Genomic DNA, 26,367 nt, shown 5'->3' with positions numbered 1-26,367 from the left:
ATGTAACAGACCAAGATTATAGGACTCAAAATTTCCAGTTTCCCCCTTTCTGGTGACTCTTACCCCCTAGCATCACTTGAGGGTCTGTCTATTATGATTCAAAGCCTTCTGCTGAAACCAGAGCCCCTATAAATGAAATTTCAGATATCACTATGTAAGTGAACAGCAGTGGGACCTCACCTTTCTAGATTGATTTTAGGAAATTGTTGCAACTATCCATGTATAATATTGTTCGCCCCATGCTATTCATTCTGCTGACAGTCTTAGAAGTCAGTGCTCTAAAAAGCCACGGTGTATATGAACCACAACTTCCTTATCCATTCATCTGCCAGTGGACATTTAGGTTGCTTTAATGTCCTAGCTATTGTAAATAGTGCTGCAATGAACATATACCCAATGGAATATTACTCAGATATAAAAAGGAATGCATTTGAATCAATTCTAATGAGGTGGATGAACCTAGAACCTATTATACAGAGTGAAGTAAGTCAGAAAGAGAAAGACAGATGTATATTAACACATATATATGGAATCTAGACAGATAGTGCCAATGATCTTATGTGCAGGGAAGCAAAGGAAACACCAATGTAAAGAACAGACTTTTGGACACGGTGGGAGAAGGAAAGGGTGAGATGATTTGAGAGAATGGCATTGAAATATATACATTACCATATGTAAAAGAGATAGGCAGTGGGAGTTTGATGTATGATGCAGGGAACCCAAAGCTGGTGCTCTGAGACAACCTGGAGGGATCGGGTAGGGAGGGGAGTGAGGGGGGGGTTCAGGAGGGAGGGGACATATGTATGCCTGTGACTGATTCATGTTGATGTATGGTGGAGGCCATCACAGTACTGTAGAGTAATTATCCTCCAATGAAAATAAATAAATTAAAAAAAAAAAGCCATTGTGCTTCCTTGGAACAAACGCAGCATCAGGCTAACTTTGATGGAGGGGACTCATTAGCAATTTCCTCTTTAGTAGAAAAATATTGATGCAACAATCAAGAAGGTCACAGCATGGGTAAGTCACCATGTTTTGAGGCTTTCATTTTCAGTAATTAAGGTGAACATGTTATTGGAAGGTTTAGAAAGCCCACCCAAAGTCATTCACAATAGCTGCCATCAGGAAACTGGAATCCCAGCGAAAGTCTTTCAACCGAATGAAATGAGACCGACCAAGCGTATAAGCACAGTCTCCTTAAAAATGGCCAAATTAAGGATATGGACTCTCATTGACCCTTGCCATATCACTTCCACACTCGTTCCGTGTCCTGAGATTTCACTGTATATTCATGCTTTGTTTCAAGTGGTTCTTTGCTACAAGTGAAACCTTTAGAGCTATATATATATTTTTTTCTTTTTAGTGAAGCCAATTTCACCCATCTCTGATTCTCATTTCTCCTCCAAACATGTTTATCAGGTTACCTGAGACTGTTTTTGAAAGTTGAATGGTATTGTTTAATTTTGAAGATCATTTCCCTTGGGGGCAGAGCACTAATGTCTGCATTCTTAGACATGTCCCTTAATTTACTCTCTCCAGTGGTATATGTTAAGCTTAGTTAAAAATGCAATTAGAGTCATTCAAGTTGCCCCCATTGGCAACTGCACAGAGTCTTCAGTAGCTGGGATTTGTGCCCCCACCCCCTAAATTTTTACTTCCATTTAGGACAGAAATTTGTTGTTTAGTCGCTCAGCCACGTCCAACTCTTTTGTAACCCCATGGACTGTAGCTCACCAGGCTCCTCTGTCCATGGGATTTTCCAGGCAAGAATACTAGACTGGCTTGCCATTTCCTTCTCCAGGGGATCTTTCCAATCCAGGGCTTGAACCCTTATCTCCTACATGGAAGGCAGATTCTTTACCACTGAGCCACCAGGGAAGCCCTAGGACAGAAAATGAGACTTCAAATCAGGAACAGAAAGAGAAATTCCCATGATTAGACTTTTCCATTTCCTGGAAAAAATTTAGTTGCACTCATCAAGGAATTATGATCATTTCTATAAACTAGCTCAGTTAGAGTTTATACCTTTGTTCTCAACTGGGGGTAATTTTGCCTGCCCCCTGGTGCTTGGCAATGCCTGGGCACATTTTTGGTTGTTATGGGCGATCCAGGGAGGAGGGTGTGCTGCTGGCATCTGGTGGGTAGAGACCAGGGATGCTGGCAGCCTTTCTTCAGTGCTCTGTACAGCACATACATCCCATAATAACGGATTATCCAGTCCAAAGTGTTCATAGGCCCAACACTGAATAACTGATTTAACCAAACCATGTGGATGAGAAAATGGATATATGCTAAGCAGAGAGAAAAATGTTATTTTACTACAGTTCAGAGGCTTTTGTGTCTGTCCTTTGGCTTCACTTTGTAGCTCTATGACACATGAGTAAATCTGCTTCCAAAATAATGTTTTGGGATAAGACTGCAGTCTTTTTTTGGCATTTTTTCATCTGGTGCATATTTAGTGGATACCTTTTCTGTGCCAGGCGCTGGGCCAGGTAATGAGGCTACAGCGAAGACCAAGTCTTGTTGGGTCTTCGCTCCCTGGAGCAGAAATCTGAGAGTGAACATCAAGATCTCTCTCGTGGTATAGTGCTCAGTGTACAGGTGTGTAAAGACGAGGAAGGGTCATGAAGAAGGCATTTGATGGGAAGATTGAAGAGGGTGCTTCACTATTATGCATTCCAGCTGTCTGCTACTTTGGCTGTGTTTTTTCTCCTTACTGTCCAATCTTGATTTTGGCTTTTTCTCATTTTTTTTTTTTCTGCCACCAAAATCTTTCCTCCCTTCCATTTTCCCCTTTCAGTTCAAACTTTCTGAATAACATGTATTGCTTCCTTCCCAAACAAAATTAAAACACACATAAAAACTACCAGCAATCCACATGTAAAGGTCACGCCCACCTAAACCTTGAACTTAATTTGTCTTAATTAAAGATCCTTTTTTGTATGTTTATCTATATCTGTGTTTTCTGTCCTTTAATACTGCATATTATTTGGGGACAGAATACATGCTGTCTCAGATTCTTAACTTTTTCTAATTCTTGTCCCAAAACATATCAAAACCCTAGGTGAGTTAATAAATATTTTTATGTTATATGGAGAAAGAGTGAGAGAAAGTTTATACATATTAGATCTTTGAGCCATACCAAAGTTTTTGTATACATTTCTTTCAGTTTTTAAATTCTATTCAACCAAAATAAAACTATCAGTGTGCATATATATACATGTATACACACATATATATACCCATACACAAAATACACATACATACATCTATGCACACATATACATAATGCATCTGTATGCATACTGTTGTTCACTCGCTAAGTCATGTCTGACTCTTTGTGACCCCATGGACTGCAGCACGCCAGGCTTCCCTATCCTCCTCCATCTCCCGGAGTTTGCTCAAACTCTTGTCTACTGAGTCCTGATGTCACCCAACCATCTCATCCTCTGTTGTTCCTTAACCCTCCTGTCCACAGTCTTTCCCAGCATCAGGGTCTTTTCCAATGATTTGGCTCTTTGCATCAGGTGGCCAAAGTATTGGAGCTTCAACTTCAGCATCAGTCCTTCCAGTGAATATTCAGGGTTGATTTCCTTTAGGATTGACTGGTTTAATCTCCTTACAGTCCAAGGGTCTCTGAAGAGTCTTTCAGCACCACAGTTTGAAGGCATCAATTCTTTGATGTTCAGCTTTCTTTATGGTCCAGTTCTCACATCTCTACATCACTATTGGAAACATCATAGCTTTGACTATTTGGATCTTTGTCAGAAAAGTGATATATCTCTGCTGTTTAATACACTGTCTAGGTTTTTCACAGCTTTCCTTCCAAGGAGCAAGCATCTTTTAATTTCATGGCTGTAGTCACTGTGTGCAGTGATTTTGGAGCCTAAGAAAATAAAATCTGCCACTGTTTCCACTCTTTCCCCATCTATTAGTCATGAAGTGATGGACCTGATGCCATGATCTTCATTTTTTGAATGTTGAGTTTTAAGCCAGTCTTTTCACTCTCATATATGTGCACATATACATAATACATATTTATGCATATATTACATATATATATATATAAGAATATTTATTGCAAAGCAACAACAAAAGAATAAAGTCCTGGAAACCATCAAATCTCTGTCAGTAAAGGAAAGCATACATAAAGTATGATAAATCCATATTATGAGTGTTATGCAGCCATTAAGAGGAACGAGTGACTCTACCTGAACTGACTGGAAAGATGTTGATAATGTAGTCCTAGTAGGATGCTATGATCTCAAGAAAGAAAGAAACTTCTCTGTGTGCATATGTACTATAGTGTGTATAATTAGTATGTAATACATACATATTTGCATGAAAATAGAGAAAGTGTGGAAGGATGAACAGAGATTTTTACTATTGGTTGCCTCTGAAGGATAGGTTAGAAAGGGGATTGACTCATTAAGAATGTATATTACCGTGCCATGCTCAGTTGCGTTAGACTCTTTTGTGACCCTGTGGACTGTAGCCCACCAGGCAACTCTGACCATGGGATTTTCCAGGCAAGAATGCTGGAATGGGTTGGCATTTCCTACTCCAAGGGATCTTCCCCACCGAGGGATGGAACCCGCATCTCTTGTATCTCCTACATTGCAGGTGGATTTACCTGCTGAGACATTTTAGTTTTGTAATTAATTAAAAAATAGAAAATTTTATTGAAAAAATTATTACCGTTATGTCCATTAAATTCTTCATAGGATAGTCCAGAAGGAACAAACTTGCAGATAAATCCCATCTGGCCTTGGATACCAAAATGCCTTTTTAGTGGCTCACAAGACCAAGAAAATATCCACACAACTATATAAAAAGCCAATCATGCGAAGAACAAGTGAGCTAAAGAGAGGGGATGAGATGGCAAGTCTGATACTACTGTTCAGGCTCACACCACTTGTGGATAGAGAGAAGCTCCACCCATCACTCAGATTCTTCAAGGTGTCATTTGAAAGATATTGGCATTTGATGATTTGCATGTCTCTTCAAAAAAGAGTCACGTGTGTGGTTGAGAAGGTGGGTACTAGAGTCAGACTGATTGGCTTTCATTCCTGATCTATTTCTAAGGCATGACAATTAATCTAATGGTGCTGTAGTCCTTTATTTGTGAAATGAAGTAAATAAGAGTCTTTATCCTTACTAGATCATCGTTGGCCCACAATGAATGTTCTGACTTGGAGGGGGTGGAAAGTGGGATTGGTGAAAGACAGGCACTTTTTATAACCCAGAGAAATCAGGAACTTTCCTGGTGGTCCAGTGGCTAAGCTGGACCATTGGGACCATTGGGTCCACTGGGTCTGAGCTCCCAATGCAGGGGCCCAGGTTCGATTCCTGGTCAGGGAACTAGATCCTGCATGCTGCAACTAAGGGTTCACATGCTGCAACTAAGACTCGGGGCAGCCAAAATAAATAAATAAATATTAAAAAAAAAAAAAGTCCAGAGACATCAGTGTGGTCATGGGAGATGGTTCCCACCTTGCATGGAAGATGCACAGGCCAGGGTCAATGTCATTACACTTTGCCAGTTCTAATGGGTCTCCCACCTTCTTGTTTTGCAGACCACTATCTTCAGCACACTGGCCAATGAGAAGTCCTTATCTGACTGCAAAAAGGTAAGTCAGCCTGCAGGAATTCCAGCCTGCAGTCAGCATAATAAGCGACTTTAGAACTGATGACATTCAGTTGAAAAGCTATGGCATCAATGAAAATGCTGTGCTGACATTGTGTGGTCCTCTTTCCTCAGAGATGGAAATTTGAATGGTTCTCTTTAAGGATGTGGAGGACGCTGTTATCGTTTGACAGTGGTTTCTTATACAGAAGCTCTGGTTCCATCTATTTCTATCTCGCTATTATCTGATATTTTATTCTGTAAGATGAGCGTCAAGGGAGTTCAGGGCAAGCTGCGTGGCAGGCATCTCTATCTTTGTTTGCAAATTTAAATGTAATAAACCTAAACCCAATACAAAATAAAAATGATTTTGTATTTGGAAAGCTGAACTTATAGCATAAAAATCTGGTTTGGATTCACCACAGTCGAGTTTGAGAAGCTGTCAGGCTTTGCAAAAGGATTAGCCTCACTGGCATCTGATGGAAGCCGTCTTGTAATGGATCATGTCTGAGGACTGCCTGCTGGAGCAGCAGCGTGTCTAATTCCTGGCCTCTGCAGTGCAGGGGGCACTTTTATCCGCCTCTTTAATCTCGGGTTTAACTAGATCTTGTCCTTCTTGAGGGGAAAGAAGTGATTTCACAGTCTGAAAACTCAAATAAATTCTTTGACACTATCTATTGATATGGCAAACCAGGTGCATAAAGAGTTGACCTGCGCCTTGTATATTAGTTATTTGGCATTTATGGGGATTTTATACCATGACATTGTTTGCTGGGTTGTTTCCGTTTCTGAATTTGCTTGATATGGAAATAGGTAGCAGGGGTCCTCATCTTTAAAGGTGGCATGGGGGCCCACTGTTCTGAGTGCTATCCATTTCATTACCTTGATCATTTTTTTTTTATTGTGAATTAGTTCGCCATCTTAATTGGGTTCTGCAGTGTTTGTCTGGTTTTGGGCTCCCCGTGTGGAATTCTTAAAATTATAGAGCTTAGAGAATAAAACAAGAGGAAAGGGGACAGGGGCACAACCTTTAAAAGAATGACGTAGCCCAAGGACTTGACCTAAGTTGATTAGAACCAAATAGGTCCAAGTTGGCAGATGAGCCGACTTGCACTAGAAATCCCCACCCCTTCCCCCAAATAGCTGGAATACTCCTCCCGCTCTTTAGCCTCTGAAATTACCCACCCTGTAGAAACTTGACAGCCTCATACTCCCAGACCTCTCACCTTCAAGACGACCCAAGCTCTGTCTGTGGAGTGTGTTTCCCTCTAAGTAAATCCACTTCTTACTTCTATCACTTTGTCACTGAATTCTTTCTGTGGCGAGACATCAAGAACCTGAGCTTCATTAAGTCCTGACAGCAGGTGTGATCTCACTTAAAAGACTGTGGGTTCAAATCCTAACTGGGTTTAGGCTGGATTTGAGTCCCAGCATGTGAATTCAAGTCCCGGTCTGCATTACACGGTTTTAAAAGGACTTCAGGGGTTCTCTAGTCTCCTGCTTTTTCCAGATTGGACTGCCATGAATATCATGTACAGATAATGATAATGAGGCTGGTGGGCCTCTAGCCTCCACTTGAATGTTCCACTGACGGTGTACTTAATGACTCTACCTATCACTAGAGACACGGTATTAGAGAGTTAGTTCTTCATTTTCCTGAGCCAGTATCTGCCTCCCTTTGACTTTTGTCTAGTGATTAAGTATGAAGCCAGCTAATATGCTGTCTTCTGAATCTTCTCCCCACCCCATTGCAAGGCTATTTATCTTCCTTATTTATTTCTAAGAGGATGTTGATAATGATTGATTTCCAAAAGCTTGGCTGCTGGGAGCTCACTGTCTGGTTTAAAAACCTGGCTCTGCTACTTGTTATGTCTGTGACTTTGGGTTGGTGACATAACCTATTTGTGCCTCGTGTTTACCATCTGTAGAATGGGCATAATAGCTGCACACTTCATATGGTGGGTGAATTAGCATACGCAGAGTGTTCTGAACAGTGCTCAGCACGTAGAAGCATTGTATTAGTTATTATTATTATGGCTTCTAGACCAGGTTATCCTTTTCTTTTGGGGGGGTGGGGAGCTAGTTTTTATAACCAGTGTCAAGAATTGTGCTTTTCACTCTTCATTCAACAAGCTCTGTTTACAAACTTAGTGTGTGGCAAGCACAATATAAGATGTGATCTGTGATGAAATGATAAGCTGTAGGCATTCTTGAGTGCAGCACTAACTTTCTACTAACAGTCTAAGATGGCACAAGTTTCTATTTATAAGCCATATCCTTCTGTTGATCACATGATGCTTAATGTACTTGCATGAGCCCTTAAAACATTTTTACATGAACTGGCATTAAAACACAAATCTGTTTTATATTTATGTAAGTGATTCTTTTAGTACAGATGCAGGCCAGTATGTTTATTTTCATTGAATTAAAAAAATTTGATCAATCAAGATAATTTATAAAGCCAGTCCTGTTATCCACCTTATTACTACCTCTCCTAGTTCTATATCATACACAAATTAGAATAGTATAGTTGGTCTCTGTGACTTCACTTTCCTTCATCCATTTATCTGTGTTTACAAGTGTTCACTGAGCATCTACTATGGGATGTGAACTGGAATATCCTGTGAACAAGTCACATCTGATCTTCACCCTCATAGAACTAGTAGGTAGTCATTGAAAGTGAAGTTGCTCAGTCGTGTCCGACTCTTTGTGACCCTATGGACTGTAGCCTACCAGGCTCCTCCTTCCATGGGATTTTCCAGGCAAGAGTACTGGAGTGGGTTGCCATTTCCTTCTCCAGGAGATCTTCCTGACCCAGGGATCAAACCCGAGTCTCCTGCATTATAGGCAGATGCTTTACCGTCTGAGCCATGAGGGTGATAGTAGGTAGTCATTAAACAAGTAAAATTGTCATAGATGATATGTTCTGTTGGCCAAATTGTGATAGATGATATGATTTTTTTAACTGGGGAGGTTCTAGGATCATATACGATGAGAACTTAAGCTAATCCAGGGGCCAGGGGAAACTTTCCTGAAGAAGTGACTTTCACACACAATAAATGAATGGGATTTGGCTGTGTGAAGACAAGGTGGAGACAGAAAAAGAGCAAGTGTGAAAGTCTGGAAGTGAGAGGTAGAGAAGTGTAAAGTGTTCAGAATGTCTAGAAATTATAACTTGAAATTGAAGATGGGAAACCGTGAAATAAAAGGCAGCCTGATCATGAATGGCCTTGTAAAACTATAGTAAGTGTTCAGATATATTGTAAGGGTAACAAGCAATTTTTAAAGGACTTTGAGCTAGGGAGGGTAGGTGTGTATGACATGATATGATTTTTATTTTAAAATCTCTTGGCTACTAAATAACAGAAGCAACTAGAGTTTAGATATGAAGTCTAAGAGGGAGGCTATAATTTAGGCAACAGATGGTCATAGCCAGAATCAGAATAATGGCAGTGGGAATCAAGAGGTTTATAAAGTCAACAGCATATAATAATAGTTTGGATACATGGGAGAGGAAGTTGCTAAGGATAATTGCCTGATTTCAGAGAAGAGCAATGGGCAGATTTGCAGCGCTGTTTTCTGAGACAGGAGACAGGGATAGGGAGGAAGTTGGTGGAGTTCAGATGAGTTCAGATGAGTATTGCTTGGTCTGTGTTAAATGAGTTCAAATTGATATGTGTTAGATTTGTGAAATTTCCTGGTAAGGATGACCAGCAGGCATCTGGTCATGTAGCATTACAATTCTTCAGCCCAGAAAGCTTTGAATGCTTTCTGGTCTGGAGATATGAATATGGGAGTAATATGCATGTAGAGAATGATTGAGAGAGTGGGAATGGGTGAAGTCACCGGGGAGGGTGTGGAGAGTGAGAAGGAGGAGGGTTTACAAAAATCTTGAGGGGTATTGATATGTAAAGTCCGGAAGAAGACTGTGCCCTCTGTAAGACACCAGCTGACCCTGTACAGAATACTGAGGCAGGGAAGAGGGGAATGCAGGGCAGTCTCCACTCTGCCCCCCAGTTCTATGCCCAGTTGGTTTTTGACAAGGGTACCAGGTCCTCAGTGGAGAAGAAAATCATCTTCAACAAATGGTGCTGAGACAGCTGATGTATACATGCGGAAGAAAAAAGTTGGACCCCAGACTCACACCACAGAGCAAAATGAACTCCAAAGGGAGCAGTGACCTAAATGTAAAAACTTGGAGGAGAGGACGGCGGAGGAGAACCTGTTTAATGAGTAACAAGTTTTGCTCTGGAGTGATGGAGGTGTTCAGGTACCAGGTAAAGGTAATGGTTGCACAACATTGTGAATGTTCTAAATGCCACTGAACTGTCCACTTTACAATGGCTATGTGATGTGAATTTTACCTCAATAAATTATTTAAAAAACATCTAAGGGATCTCAGTTTTTATACCAAAGAGCCCCCAAACTCTGCATCACTTGAGCAGTCTGGAGACCTGGAACAGACTGCTAGAATACCCCCTGCCTTCTCGTCAGCTTGGAAAACTCACTCTTCCATGGAGAGATCTCTTTCTTTGTCCCTTTCCTTTCCAAGATTTTTGAAAGACTGTTCTTGGTTTCTCCAAGAAAGATGAGTGGTTTTATCTCCTGCGCTCGTAACATTTGGTACTGACTTCAAGTATAACCTAACAACAACCACACGACTTGTCAAATGTTGACCATGTTCGCTGTGCAAAGTACTTTACATGGGTTTTCTCATTCCATTTTTATAACAGCCCTCACAGGTAGGCAATAAAACCATGAACTGGTAAAGAACCTGCTGGAGGACACTCCAGTAGTAGATGTTGTAGTCAGGATGTGAGTTCAGCTTTCTGACCCTAGAGTCATCGCTTTTAGTGTTTGTTACCTACTGCCGCTGGGTTCTAAATACTTATTTATATTAGGTCTTGCTTCCCCCTAAACTATCAGTTCTTGGAAGGGAGCAACCATGACTGATTCTATTAGCAGTATTAAAAAAAATACCCCACAGGTAGTAAGAACTCAATCAATGAATTAATTATTGAATGAGTTTGGATGAGATCCATGAGATCCAAATGAATTTGCTGCGCGCATGATAGTGAAGGACAGGGAAACCTGAGGTGCTGCACGCAGTCCGCAGGGTCACAAAGAATTGGACACGACTTAGCAGAGAAGGCGATGGCACCCCACTCCAGTACTCTTGCCTGGAAAATCCCATGGACGGAGGAGCCTGGTAGGCTGCAGTCCATGGGGTCGTGAAGAGTCAGACACGACTGAGCGACTTCCCTTTCACTTTTCACTTTCATGCATTGGAGAAGGAAATGGCAACCCACTCCAGTATTCTTGCCTGGAGAATCCCAGGGACGGGGGAGCCTGGTTGGCTGCCATCTATGGGATCACACAGAGTTGGACACGACTGAAGCGACTTAGCAGCAGTGGTAGCAGTAGCGACTGAATGATAAATGGTTGTCTGTTAGCATAATATTATTATGGGACCATTTTGTTCTAAAAAGTATTTTTTTTTCCTTTTCACAGCAATTGAGAAAGAATATATTCACTGTAAAGGTAATTTCTGCATTAAAATAAGGTGTTAATGGATGGCTAGTGGGGATTGACATGTTAAGGTTGGGCAAAGACAGCAACTATTCTAAAGCTTACTTCCTAAACACCATCTGATAGAGTTGTAAGAACCCTATTCTTATTTTCAGCCAAAGACCAGTTCATGCTGTAATTTGGAGAACTTAAACACCTCTAGGTAATATGCATAAATTCATTCATTATTCATGAATATTTATTGAGTATCTCCTATTGCAAAGCACTTGTTATTCCTAACATGTTATAGGAGAAAAACAAATATGCCAAGACAAGAGATGACTTGCTCTAGGGCACATATTAAACTCAAGATAAACTCTTAGAGGATAGGCCTGATTCAGATCTTCGGATTTTCTCTCTCTAAACCTCTCAAATAAAACTACCGTATGACACAGCCGTCTTGCTACTGGGCACGTACCCTCTGTCTGTGCATGTATGTGCTCAGTCACTCAATCATATCTGTCTCTTTGCAAACTATGGCCAGGCTCCTCTGTCCATGGAATTTTCCAGGCCAGCATACTGAAGGAGATTGCCATTTCCTCCTGCAGGGGATCTTCCTGACCTAGGGATCGAACCTCTGTCTCCTGCATCTCCTGCACTGACAGCCAGATTCTTTACCACAGCACCACCTGGGAAGCCCTGAGAAAACTATAATTCTAAATGACACAGGTTCTCCAGTATTCACTGCGGCCCTATTTATAGTCCCCAGGACAGGGAAGCAACCTAGATGTCCATCAACAGATGAATGGATAAAGAAGTTGTGGCACATATATACAATGGAATATTACCCAGCTATAAAAAGGAACACATTTGAGTCAGATGAAATGAGCTGGATGAACCTATTATGCAGAGTGAAGTAAGTCAGAAAGAGAAAAACAAATATCATTAACGCATGTATATGGAATCTAGAAAAATGGTATGGATGAATGTAGTTGCATTCATTTGTATTCATTGCAAGAATGCAGATGTAGAGGATGCTCTTGTGGACACAGCAGAGGAAGGAGAGGGTGGGACAAATCAAGAGAGGAGCACTGACACATGTACAGTACCAAATGGAAAACAGATCACTAATGGGAAGTTGCTATATAACACAGGGAACTCAGCCCACCCTCTTTGATGACCTAGAGGGGTGTGGGGTGGGAGGGAGGCTCAAGAGGAAGGAGCTCTGTACTTACGGCTGATGCCGTTGTTGTACAGCAGAACCCGACACAACATTTAGAGCAGTTATTCTCCAAGTAAAATTTTTAGAAATTATAAAAAGATAAAACCTCTCCACGCCACACTATTTATCTAGTGTTGACACGTGAAGGGTGTGTATTCAGTGGACCAGCAGCACAGAACGATCCTCAAATGTGCTTCATAACGTCTCCTGCCGCCTGTTCTATGTCCATCGGTATTTATAAGTTTGTGTCTTGATGCTTTTCCATCTCTCAGTGCAAGATATGGACCCACATGTGTCAGGACTTTCCGAGCAGCACTATTGAACTTCCATCATTTTAATTGGAAGCAGCACATAAAACAGATGCCTTCACCCCTTCTCCAAGCCTCCTCACTCTGACCCTGACCCCCACCCCTGGGACACAGGTCAGAGATAGGCAAGGGGTGACAGAGAGGTGAGGGTGATGGATGGGGTGAAGGTCAGGCATAAGATGAATCTGAGGGATGGGTCAAAGGTTAGAGATTTCTGTTTCACAAATTACTTAAAAATGAAAAACAGTGGTTTTCCAGTTTGACATCAAAACACCCTACCTTATCCTGCTGTGTATTCCATCTACATATGGTAACCTAGACTCCCAACCATGTAATACTAGTTGTATAAATAGGTTTCTCAGGTTGGAGAATTTATTTTAAAAATTCAGCTGTCACTTGGTGGTATATTGTATCTTGTGTGTGTGTTGAGGGGGTGAGTGGGCTCCATTTCTCTCTCTCACTCTGCCCTCTCTCCTTGGACTTCTGATATCAACCCATATACACGAAAACCTTTAAAAAATAGTACATTTAGGAAATGAATCCTTATCATATTAAAAGGTATTGGTGTGGGGACTCTGTGGGAACCTAAAGGAAATCTATCTGTTGATGGTAGTAATTTGTGGGGATATTTGTGGCTGGGTAGACTGTGCATCCCTTCCACCCAACCACTGGCTTTGACTTGTCCCTCCACCGTTACCAATGACATATGAATATGCAGAGCACATGCTTAGGTCATCACTTAGCCCACTGGGTGAATGTTTTACTTTTAATAGACGATGCTTCACTCACATAGGCAAGGTAATTTTCCTTCAGGAAGCGGTGATTAAAATAGACAATGTAACAGGCTTTTGGAAGTTTTCATCCGTGTTGATGAATGGGTCCCTGTGTAAACACAGCCCAAGATAGTAGTATCGGTGGTTAAGATATTTACTTACAGTTGGTTCCTCAGCCTTTGAAACTGTATTATATCTGGCTTCCTCTTTTAAAGACCAAGACTTAGTGTCTAGACGGCGTTTGCTGACCTCTACAACGCAGGCTGGGCAGATTCCCATGACTCCTGGCCTCTTGGCAGAATTTCCAGGGTGGCAGGTCACCGTGGCTTCTTCCCATGGCCTGAGAAAGGGCACAGAGACGAAATCAACCCTGTCAGCATCGAGGAAAATTTTCAGTTCCCGCCTAAGAAAGGCAGAATTCCATGTTCTGGAGCAGTTACAGTGAAGGGTATCATTTCAAGTAAATTTAAATGCTGTTTACTTTCTAAATAGAGTTTTGGGAAGCTATGAAGGTTCATTGTTGGCAGAGTGCTGTTTTTGCTGACTTGTTATAGGGCTGTCTGCTGGAGAAAGGATGACAGAGATGTATTTGTAAAGTTCTATCCCTTTTTTCATATGTGCCAATACAGATCACTAACTTATAGGAAGGAAAGTTGTATTGCTTTGAACAGAGGGGCGGTATTGCAGCCAGCGCCCCTCCTCCCTGTCGCTCCATGTCTCACTCACTTAGCCAAGAATGGGCTCTTAGTGCTCCTTTGCAGTATTTGGGATAAGGATGCATGGTTCTGGATTCTGGGCACTCTCCTTTCAGCAACTGTTGCCTAGTTTTTGGTTTTTATTCTTGCATTTTTCCCATCTCCACTCTCCTGAGAGGCAGTATGGTGCAGGGTTAAGAGCACAGACTCTGGAGACCAATGTCTGTGACTTGAATCCCAGATCCATTACCCAGGAGCTCTGCAACTTTGCCCAAGTCACTCAGCCTCTCTGTGCCTCACTTATGTCATGTATGAAATGAGACAAATGATGGTATCAACCCCCAAAATTGTTGTGAGGATTGAACAGGTGGATCCACATAAAATTCTTCGAACAGCCTCTCGGTAAGAGATGTTCATTATTATCCCAGCCCTGTGGTTGCAGAGAATAATTTGAACGTTGGTACTCTGTGTCCTGCTGTATCTTTTTACTCTAAAATACCAAAAATATCAAGGAAAGTACTCAAAAGACTTCGGCTAATGTCAACATTTGGAAAGAACATTAATAGTAATTGCACTAGAGAAATACCCTCATGTTGGTCTCTAATTCTTATTTACTCTAATTCTTAATAACTAGAGTGCACTCAAGTTCAATATTATTTGGGTTCCAGTTCTGTAGAAGAAGGCATTTCTTAATAAATGAAACATAAAATCTTTCTAATTGTACAATGAATATACTTTTTTATATCTTCTAGCACTGGACAGAATGTTGAGCCCGTGCTGCTGCTGCTGCTAAGTCACATCAGTCGTCTCCGACTCTGTGCGACCCCATAGATGGCAGCCCGCCAGGCTCCTCTGTCTCTGGGATTCTCTAGGCAAGAACACTGGAGTGGGTTGCCATTTCCTTCTCCAATGCATGAAGGTGAAAAGAGAAAGTGAAATCATTCAGTCATGTCCTACATAGAAGACATTAATACTGCTTGTTAATTCATAAATTTGGCTTGGTATTTTTCTTCCAAAAGCCTCCAGGAGAAGGCTTGAAATGGAAAAGAATTTAAGAGAAAGAATCTACTTTTTATAGATGGGCTTATGGCTTTATTCTTATCAAAAGGAGGCATTTCAATGGATGGAGGCTTTGGATTGACTATGAAAAAATGCTGTGGAAATATTGGACTTCCTTGCTTTCAGCATAGCATCCATGGATGTAATTTAAGAGAGTGAATATCAGTGATTCCTTCATAATGATTTTATAGCCTTGGCCTAGACATTTTTCATTCTTTTCCATATGATTGCAACATTTTCAAATATACCATATATTTTCACATATACCCAAGGTCAAACCAAGTAGTCCTAATTTACAGGATTGAAACGCATTGTGCGAAATAGTCTTAGGACCAGAAGAAATTCATTGCCTATTTTTGTGTATGTCCTATCTTAAGCAAAAAAATCAAGGAATACGTTATAATCATTTTTTGGATGAGGTATAACTTGCAGCAAATAAAATGTAGTGATAAGTTGACAATTTAATGATATAATTGTTTTTTAAATTGGACCACAGGATCTCATCAGTGCCATTAAGATATGCCTTTTGGGACATGGGCATTTTCATGAATGGGGCCTTACTGCTCTGGACAGCACTGGTGATGCCAGTTCAGTTCAGTCGCTCAGTCATGTCTGACTCTCTGTGACCCCCATGAATCACAGCACGTCAGGCCTCCCTGTCCATCACCAACTCCCGGAGTTTACTCAAACTCTTGGAGTCGGTGATGCCATCCAGCCATCTTATCCTCTGTCGTCCCCTTCTCCTCCTGCCCCCAATCCCGCCCAGCATCAGAGTCTTTTCCAATGAGTCAGCTCTTCGCATGAGGTGGCCAAAGTATTGGAGTTTCAGCTTTAGCATCAGTCCTTCCAATGAACACCCAGGACTGATCTCCTTTAGAATGGACTGCTTGGATCTCCTTGCAGACCAAGGGACTCTCAAGAGTATTCTCCAACACCACAGTTCAAAAGCATCAATTCTTTGGCACTCAGCTGTCTTCACAGTCCAACTCTCACATCCATTCATGACCACTGGAAAAACCATAGCCTTGACTAGACGGACCTTTGTTGGCAAAGTAACGTCTCTGCTTTTGAATATGCTACCTAGGTTGGTTATAACTTTCCTTCCAAGGAGTAAGCGTCTTTTAATTTCATGGCTGCAGTCACCATCTGCAGATTTTGTAGCCCCCCAGAATAAAGTCTGACATTGTTTCCACTGTTTCCCCATCTATTTCCCATGAAGTGATGGGCACCCCATAATTCTCTCCCAGCAGCTGCTGTAATTGTCATCATCATTTCAGAGTCAACAGCACATTCAGGTCCATAGTTTGTCTAAGTATAGTCATTGTCTTAAACAGGAACATTGCTAATAGGAAGGAAGGTAGTTAAGGGCAAGTGTCACGAAATAGGTTGCTTTAATCCCTTTTGAGCTATAATTATCGCTCTGCATCTGCATTTGAACAATCCTCACGAGTACCACCTTGGAAGTCTGTGGTTCATGCCTAACTGCTCATGTAATATACATTGTAGGATATATTTGAAACAGTAACAATTAGCAGCAACCTTTTCACCCACCACACATACCTACACCTGAAAAAATCTATTTTGAGCCACCAAAAAAAATAAGTGGATTTTTGTCATAGTAGTTCTGGACTGCCAAAATTGTTTATTGGGGGTGGCAGAAATAAAGGGATGCTGACTAATTTTGCAAATTATACTTGCAAAAGGGCATATAAGAATTGTTTTATTATGTATGTGGTATATAATCCAGAGATATAAAATGATAATATTATAGAGGAATCACCATGATTTACTCTCTTCATTTATCTCTATGGCTGCTACGCCAAAAGGAAGGAAGTCCAACATTTCCATAACACTTTTTCATAGTCACCAATCCAAACCCATCATCCATCGAAGTGCCTCCTTTCAATGAAGAGAAAAGTTGTATGCCCATCTACACTGGGCCAAATGCAAATATATATATATGCATTTTTGTGTGTGGGGGGTTAAAGATCACAAAAAAACTACTCCATTCAGCTCTACAATCACTAACTTGATCTCCTAGCTTCTTTGTCAAGTACTAAAGATATTATTCTTTCTGATGGCTCAGATGGTAAAGCATCTGCCTGCAATGCAGGAGACCCGGGTTCGATCCCTGCATTGGGAAGATCCTCTGGAGAAGAGAATGGCAACCTATGCCAGTATTCTTGCCTGGAAAATCCCAAGGACAGAGGAGCCTGGCAGGCTATGGTCCTTGGGGTCGCATAGAGTTGAACACGACTGAAGCGACTTAGCACAAGGTATTATGGTGAACTTCTGGCTGTGAATTCTGTTTCCCTTGCGATTCTAGATGATTTCCTTTTGGGCTCTGATATTGCTGAGTCTCAAGGGCACCATGGCAGCTTTCTTTCTGTTTTTGGATTTTCCAGACTGTTACATAATCAGGATTTGGCAAGGTTAAATAGACTTGTGTGCCTGCGCACACATAAACACATTTAATTTTACATAATACGCTCTGAAAGATGAGCTTTCCTAGAGAGATTTATCTTATTTTCTGAGTCCGTAGCACAGTGTGCTAGATGTGAAAAGAAGGTGGAAAAAAAAAATTAGAAGATGACTCCATAAGAAGAATGGCCCAGAATTCGTGTAAATTGGATCTCTCTACTGGCTTACAACTCTTTTTAGAAAAGTGGAGTCGTCAGAATACTTAATTTGCCTCAATTAAGAATGATCACTCTCGCTATTGTTGCTCAAAATGGGACCAAGTCACTCTGCAATCAAGCTAATTGCAACCTCTGATTTAGCAGCTTAGCTCTGCGCTTTGCCTTTGTTTTCATAAAGGATCTGTACAGGCCAAATAATCCGTCCCCTCCCACTCCCCCCACGCGGATTGTTTTTCTTCATTATTTTAATTCCATACTTTGAGGATTGCTATAATCTTCTGAAGCCATTGCTCATGCCAACTGCTAAATAAGACAGCTGATGTGAGGATGAGGACAGGGCACTCGGATAAGGAGCCAGTGTGGTGGCTGCTTTGTGAGGTCCAGAGCCAGCCCTGAGACACTGCTCCAAGAATTTTATGTGGATCCACCTATTCAATCCTTTCATCCGTCCTAGAAATTGATACCATTATTTGTCTCATGTTATACATGACACAGATGAGGCACAGAGAGGTTGAGTGACTTGGGCAAAGTTGCAGAGCTCATGGGAGGAAGGGCTGGACTCCAGTCCCAGAAGTTGGTCTCCAGAGTCTGTGTACCAATACTGCCTCTCAGCAGAGTGGGAATGAGAGAATGCAAGAATAAAACCCAAAAGCCGGGCAATAATTGCTGAAAGGAGAGTGCCTGGAATCCAAGACCAAGCATTGCCCATGAGTGCTAAGAGGACCTGCTTTGCTGGACAGTGAGAGGAAGGGGCGTGGAGGAGAGGGCTGGGGGAGGGCGGACTCTGCTCCTTCCCGGTGTCAACAGTGATTCAGCTTACCAGCGTATCAGCACCTTCTCAGTGACCACCTGATTCAAAATTGCAATCTGCTCCTGGACCAAGAATCTCCAAGCTGCCTGTGTTTTTACTTCACATTCTAAGATACTATGTAATTCATTTTTCTTGTATTATTTATTACATGTCTTCTGACAATAGAATCAATTTGAAGATGACAGGGATATATGGATCTGCTTTATTCATGCATGGGAACTAAGACTTGAACGTAATAGCTCCTCAAAATTACTTGTTAAATGAACTACTAGGACCATGACCACCACCTTCACCACCATTCTTAGCCACAGCAAGGGATGGCCATAGAGTTTTAGAGCTGGAAGTGATCAGAGATCATCTCTAGAACAGCTCCGCCTTTTGTCAAAGCAGAGACTCCTGAGTCATGTCCTGGGTCAGGAGCTGGAGACTGGTCTTCTCAAAGACTTGTCTGCCCCCTGAAATGAGTGGGCTGATTCTCCAATGTAAAGTGGCTAGCACTTTAAATATTGTCTTGGGAGATCTCATACTCTACCCTGCTCTGGGGTTGAGCCTAAATTTAATGATCTTTAAAACCACAGACCATGAAGGCTTGCGGAACTGCCTAGATATGTTGGAAAAGAAAAAAAAAAAAAAACGGTACTGCTGGTGTGGAATTGCAAGATAAGCAGAGAACCCAGTAAATGACTCGGTGGGAGTTTTCCCCAAGAGAAGGATAAAAAAAAGACTGTACTGTTTTTTTGGCAACGGGAACAGGCACTTAACATGATTATAGCAACTCTGGGCACTTGGCTTTTCCCACTGGGGAGATCAAATGTGATAAAAGCAGAGCTGCTTTTCCAAAGCTAAACCTTCATGAGCTTCCATCTCCAACTGAGGTGTCAAAATGGCCGATATCCCTGGCTAGAAGAGCAGTTTAATTAATTTGGGCCTTGAGCTGGCAGTTTGCCACAAAAACACCTGACCATGGTTGTCCATGAATGGAAGTGCAGAGGGCCACTGCCAGGGACTTTCAGACCATCCACCCGTCTCCGTGGGAAAGACAAGTGCCATGTTCTCCTGATGGAGGACATTTCCCCTTGATGTTCTTTGGAGAGAATCTTCTGGCAAAGCCTTTCCTCTCGTATAGCTCCAAAGGTGGGGAAAAAAGATGAAAAGGAAATTGCTGCTTCTGCTTGTGTTAAGAGAGCCACAAAAGTCAGCATCCGCTGCAAGCAGAAGGTGTTCAAGGAAAGGTGACCCTTCTTGCCGAATCAGAGCTTGTCATCTTGTATCAACTGTGGAAATCCCAAGGTTCTCTAAGGAGGATGACGTTTTGAGGCTCTGTAGTGTCAGTGAGGTGACCTGGCATGTTGAGGTGCATCTCCCCGGTGATCTAAGGGGCCTGGGGACTCTGTCATCAGAAGCAGTATAGTGCCCTGCAGGTTTGTAGATGCCTTCATGCCCTGGTTGTGCTTTTGAGCAGCACCTGCTGCTCCTGTTGTTGCAGGAGATGCCCTTTGGAAGATGGGTTTCTGTTTACTCAGAGGAGACGGAGATAAGCTGGAGCACAGGGCTGTGCTCACCTTGCCTTGAGGAAAGGTGCTGAGAGAGGGGTCATAACTCATAATGAGGATTGCTGACTGCAGCTTCACTGCTGACCTGTGCAGGGCATCTGGCTCCCTTCCTCTCCTTTGACTCCTGGGCCACTCCATTATTTTTTTAAAACAATTTTTCCTTTTTAAAATCAATTTTCATTTTGTTTTATTAGTATTTATGTTTATTTATTTTATTTGGCTGCACTCGGAGAAGGCAATGACAACCCACTCCAGTACTCTTGCCTGGAGAATCCCACAGACAGAGGAGCCTGATAGGCTATATAGTCCATGGGGTCACTAAGAGTTGGACACGACTGAGCGACTTCCCTTTCACTTTTCACTTTCATGCATTGGAGAAGGAAATGGCAACCCACTCCAGCTTTCTTGCCTGGAGAATCCCAGGGACGGGGGAGCCTGCTGGGCTGCCGTCTATGAGGTCACACAGAGTTGGATACGACTGATGTGACTTAGCAGCAGCATGGTGTCTTTGATCTTTGTTGCGATGGCACATGGGATCTTTAGTTGTGGCATGTGAACTCTTAGTAGTGGCCTGTGGGATCTAGTTCCCTGACCAGGGAACCAACCCGGGGCCCCCTGCTTTGGGAGCTGGGAGTCCTAGCCACCAGAACACCAGGGAAGTCCCTCCTAGGCCACACTTAATCATGGTGGGGGAAATGCTTTCTGTGACCATTTCCTCAGTGCTCCTCTCAGCTCTCTAAAGTAGTTCTAAAAGTCTTTTAAACTTCTAAAGCACATGATAATGTACTTTCAGACGTCAAATGGAGTTATTATGGATTTACTGGTCACATAAGCTATGTAATATGTAGAATATTTATAGCATTGCATGACATATTGTCCAGTTTCTATGTAACTAATAATGACTCTGGAGTAAACTGACTGATAAAATGCTGCCTTAGCACCCGTTCACTCTGTGATGCTCATTGTTACCAAAACCCCTCTGTGCCTGTATTTCTCCTTCCCTGCCTTCCCTCCCCCCACCCTCCACTCCTCCTTCTTCATTTTTGGAGAAACCATTTGTACTTCAATCATTTAGAAAATTTTATCTTATTTATACTGAGCAAAAGTCAGTTAACAAACTTCCAAACTGCTCAAGAGCATCTCACAAAACATTGCATGTAACCTATCACTGTGATGCCAGACTGAAATCCAGAGACAACATGTGCTTTGTTTTCCAATTTGAAAAGAAAAACCATAAATGCAAAATTAAAATATTGTATTACTGAGTACTTGAGTTAGCAAATCATTTTGGCTCAGAGGAGAAAATAAAACTTGGCAATATGTGGGTTTTGTGTCTGCTTTTGTAACAGTCCCTTCATAAAATCAACATTTTAGACCACATTAGTATTACTAATGATTTAAATTTGGGAGTGACCCTCAAAAATTATAGTTATTAAAGCTTTAATAGTAAATGTAAACCCTTAGGCAGACTGAAAAGATCAAGGTAGGAATCAAGGTAAAAGGAGAAATTGGGGAAAACCACTATTTAGGGGTCAAACAGAAAAGTAGCCAGAAAGGGAGAGGAAGCTATCAAGCCTATAGACAGGACCAGAGAGTTTGAAGGTGCAGAGAAAAAAGGAAATCAACTGATGCAGGAATGTTGTAGAGATGGAGAGGTAAGGGTATTGTCCATGGAAGCCAGAGGGTCAGTATAGAAATAAACCTTGACTAGAAGGAGAAACAGATCACCAGCAAAGAGAATATCTCAGTATAAATGAATGTGGACGTGGAACCTCTTCATTCCTGTTGTTCAGTCGCTCAGTCCTTTCCAACTCTTTGCAACCCCATGGGCTGCAGCACGTCAGGCTTCCCTGTCCTTCAGTATCTCCTGGAGTTCACCCAAGTTTATGTCCATCTAGTCAGTGATGCCATCCAACCATCTCATCCTCTCTTGCCCCCTTCTCCTCCTGCCCTCAATCTTTCCCAACATCAGGGTCTTTCCCAGTGAGTCAGCTCTTCACATCAGGTGGCCAGTGTATTGGCATTTCAGCATCAGTCCTTCCAGTGAATATTCAGAGTTGATTTCTTTCAAGGTTGACTGGTTTGATCTCCTTGTTGTCCAAGGGGCTCTCAAGAGTCTTCTCCAGCACCACAGTTCAAAAGCATGAATTCTTTGACACTCAGCCTTCTTTATGGTCCAACTCTCATATCTGTACAGAACTTCTGGAAAGACCATAGCTTTGACTATATGAATCTTTGTCGGCAAAGCAATGCCTTTGCTTTTTAATACACTGTCTAGGTATGTCATAGCTTTCCTTCCAAGAAGCAGTTGTCTTCTAATTTTGTGGCTGCAGTCACCATCCACTTTAAGGTGGATTCATTCTTAAGGTGGAGATAATGATAGTACCCAGCTCAGGGAATTACTGGTTCAGTTGGTAAAGAATCTGCCTGCCAATGCAAGCGACGCAAGAAACACAGGTTCCATCCTTGGATCAAGAAGACCTCTGGAGGAGGAAATGGCAACCCACTTCAGTATTCTTGCCTGGGAAATCCCATGGACAGAGGAACCCGGTGGGTTACAGTCCATAGGGTTATAAAGAGTCAGACACAACTGAGCACACATGCATTCAAGATGACATCAAACTCAAAGTCCAGGATCTTGTGAGAGGCTCTACCTCATTTCCAGATCTAGCTTCTCTCTAGAGACAGATCTACCCACCCCCATCTGGGGCAAATTATCTACCCCCTTCCCCACCACGCAATAGGCAGTGGTGGAACAAAATCAAGATACCCATACGCATGCGTCTCATCAGGAAGGGGAAATCCAGATGCACATAGCAGCTGCTGAGGGTACAACTCTGACATCCCTGCAGCCTCTGACTCTTGGGCGAACCTCACTTCTGTTACTAGGAGGCAATTTCCCAGGCCTCTGGCTCTCCCTCCAAGAGGGTTTTCTTTTACTAGCATCCTCCTTGGCCACAGGTGAAAATGGCATTAGAGAATGTGCCCTCCTTGAAGGAGGAGCTACTTTCTCAGCCTTCTCCCTGCTTGTTGAGTAGCCACAGTTGTTTTTAGTCCCAGGCTCTATAACTCACTAGGAAGCCTGGTGGGCTTCTTCTTATCTGATTCTCAGTCAGCTCCATGTGCTCATCGGCACACTGTTAATTATTTATTTTCATTTATATCCTCTACCTTTTCTCTTTTTACTGATGTATCACTTAATATACATCTGCAGTGCAGGAGACCCAGGTTCAATCCCTGGGACAGAAAGATCCCCTGGAGTAGGAAACGGCAACCCACTCCAGTATTCTTGCCTGGGAAATTCATGGACAGAGAAGCCTGGTGGGCTACAGTCCATGGGGTCACCAAGAGTCGGACATGACTGAGCGACCTTCACTTTCATCACTTACATGTGGAAAATGCACGTATTGTAAGTATACCAGCACAGTCATTTTGTGTATGCCCATATATGCACCATCCATATTGAGCAATAGCATTTTCCAGCACCCTCTTGAACATCCCTCTTCTGGATTCTGGGAAGAATGTGGGTCCTTAGGCCTCAAACCAGCACTGTTCATTCTTGGAGTTTCACAGCCTTTCTTGAGTACGACACCTTTAGCTTCTGGCCTTAACTACCCTCCCCACTGGCTCAAGACGGGTTTCCTGAATCTAAGAGGAAAGGTCTCTGCGGCAGCATTCCCCTCATTTAAGCTCATCCACTCCTCCTTGTCCACTTTCTCCTGAACACTGTGGCTCCAAAATTTATGCCCTTCCATCTGGAAAGAGCTCTCAGATATCTTAGACCATAAACGCATGTGCTCAGATAGTAGCCAGCCCAATTCCATGAACAGGGACCCTTAGCATTCTAATCTAGATAGCTAGGATGCTCTGACAGTTGGTTTCTCCAAGCTGTGAGTAGCCCAAAGTCTGGGCTCAGAAGACATCTAGTTCCAGAACAGTATGAGTTAATTAAGCAACGTGTGGGGCTTTTTGTTCCTCCAGACACCAGTCACTTGCTGGAGGAAATCCATGTTTGTGTTTCTGATGCTCTGTGTATCTATAGTGTGCCTTTCAACAATGTCTGGATTTAAAGGATTGAGAAAGCCAGAGTATCTGTAGATTCTTATCTTGACCTTCATTCATAAAGAAAGGAAGCTAGATCACTTACTGAACAACTCCTTCGACATCCTAGGAACCAAGCTTGCTGTCTCAGCACTTTAAAAATTGCCTTTTGTGCTGCAGACTCTTGCATGGAATCAGCGAGTCCCAGATAAAGTCATGACCTGTTGGGAAAACCTGTCAGTCTGGCTTCAACTTAATGTCATTTTGTTGCCATTTGTTACCGTGAAGTTAAAAAAATTTTTTTGTAGATGAAGGAATAGACATAATTCCAGGAAGGAAAGAAAACTGAAATTAGATCATTTCTGTGAAAATTAGCTGTGTCTGCTCTGGGAAAATAATGTCGATTGATTCAGGGGACGTTGTGTTGTGTTGCTGCCTGCGTCTGGGAAACACAGGCCTGAGTGAGCAGAGTGTGGACTTGGACACAGAGGGTCGTAGACGGCTGTGCTGAAGGGCACAGGGGCTGAAGAGAGAAATTCGGGAGGTGGAGTCGGATGCATTCCCACTCCCCAGGTGAGGAGCTGAGACAGAAGTGATAGGTCCTCACGGCCTCAGCATCCCCTGAGAAGACTGAACAAAACTAGAGACCCCTGAGCTCGGCTTGGCTCCCCGAGATGCCTCTTATTCAGTTGTCTTGACAGGAAGTCTGGACACTGACAAATGTAGAAGCTCCCTCTGCATTCTGGCTTCCCCTGTGGCTCAGCGGTAAAGAATCCACCTGCAAATGCAGGAGACATAGGAGGCGCAGGTTTGATCCCTGGGTCAGGAAGATTCTCTGGAGGAGGAAATGGCAATGCACTCCAATATCTGTGCCTGGAGAGTCCCATGGACAGAGGAGCCTGGCGGGCCATAGGGGTCACAAAGAGCGGGACGTGACTGAGCATGCATGTATTGTGCATTCTACTGTGCAGCCAGAGTTGAGAACCACTGAGCTAAAGGAGCAAGTGAGTTCCCAGGTCTAAGTCCATTTTCATATGAACTGGCCATGGTGAAGGGGACCCAGCTTACTACCCAGCCTGGTCTCCCTCTGCCATGGGCATCGCTCCCAGGTCTGCAGTGCTCGGGAACAGAAAGCTGGGACACTCCCCTCACTGGCCTTTGCCTGACCACCCCAATCGGCCTCGGTGCTGTCTCTGCCTGGGGTTGTTTGAACTCTCCTAGAATCCCTTAGATCTGCTCCTTAAAGCTCACGTCCTAAGGGGGTCTCTCTAAGGCCCACCTCATCTGGGCCTCAGAGGGTGACACCTGTGAAGCACATGTCTAGATGCTTAGAAATTCCTGAATGGGTGCTATGCTACCGTTCTGCAATGCCTCACTGTCTTTTCACACATAGCTTCTCAACGGAGACAAAAGACCTGCAGACTTCCCTGGTGGTCCAGTGGCTAAGCTCCATGCTCCCAGTGCAGGGGGCCTGGATTCAATCCCTTTTCAGGGAACTAGATCCCATGTGCCAGAACAAAGAGTTCACCTGTTACAACTCAAATGCTGTAGTTCTGCCACACAGAACACCCTACAGTCTATCTTATTTTTTCTGCACCCCCAATATGATCACAACCCCAGTGTCTGTCAGGTACCTGGAAAAACTATAGTTACTTAAGAAGATCTAGAAATACCATTTTCTATGTCAAGAAGCCATTCAGTGTGAATTCTTACAGGCTCTGGGCATGGAGGAAACTTTATTTTGGTTATGTTTGGGAGACATACTACCAAACTAGCTGGCCTTTAAAAGCCATTCAAGACCCTGAAGCATGGCTATAGGGACTTCTGGTATCCCTGACTGGCAAATCCCATTCTTGCACAGCAGCCATTTGGATACATGTACTTGGGCCAGACACACCCAGAACTCCAAAGGGGAGAACAGTTTTGCTCTTAATTCACAAGGGCTGATAGACTACCATTATGATGGATCTCATCATGTTCCTGCTCTCCTTTCTTGGCCACAGTGAGAGTTGACACCGTTACCAAGATGACAGAACACAGAACGCGCAACAGTTAGTTGTACTCTGTTCATTAGGGAATTCCACCTCCACAATTAATATAAATTTTGAGTTTTGATTCCAGGTATCAATTAA

The 26,367-nt window shown here is 42.7% G+C and overlaps 1 protein-coding gene across 1 annotated transcript in view; it reads left to right on the top strand.

The window, feature by feature from the left end:
* Positions 1-26,367, top strand: part of RASGEF1B (RasGEF domain family member 1B) — a 652,436-nt gene that overhangs the window by 239,556 nt on the left and 386,513 nt on the right. Inside the window, exon 3 of the mRNA XM_070791655.1 lies at positions 5,577-5,630. Coding sequence (XP_070647756.1) covers positions 5,577-5,630 — 54 coding nt within the window. The remainder of the gene's footprint in view (positions 1-5,576; positions 5,631-26,367) is intronic.

Source organism: Bos indicus, chromosome 6 (assembly GCF_029378745.1).
Source record: "Bos indicus isolate NIAB-ARS_2022 breed Sahiwal x Tharparkar chromosome 6, NIAB-ARS_B.indTharparkar_mat_pri_1.0, whole genome shotgun sequence".
Lineage (NCBI taxonomy): Eukaryota > Metazoa > Chordata > Mammalia > Artiodactyla > Bovidae > Bos > Bos indicus.
The sequence above is the reverse complement of the archived record's forward strand: the minus strand, read 5'-3'. Positions and strand labels throughout refer to the sequence as shown.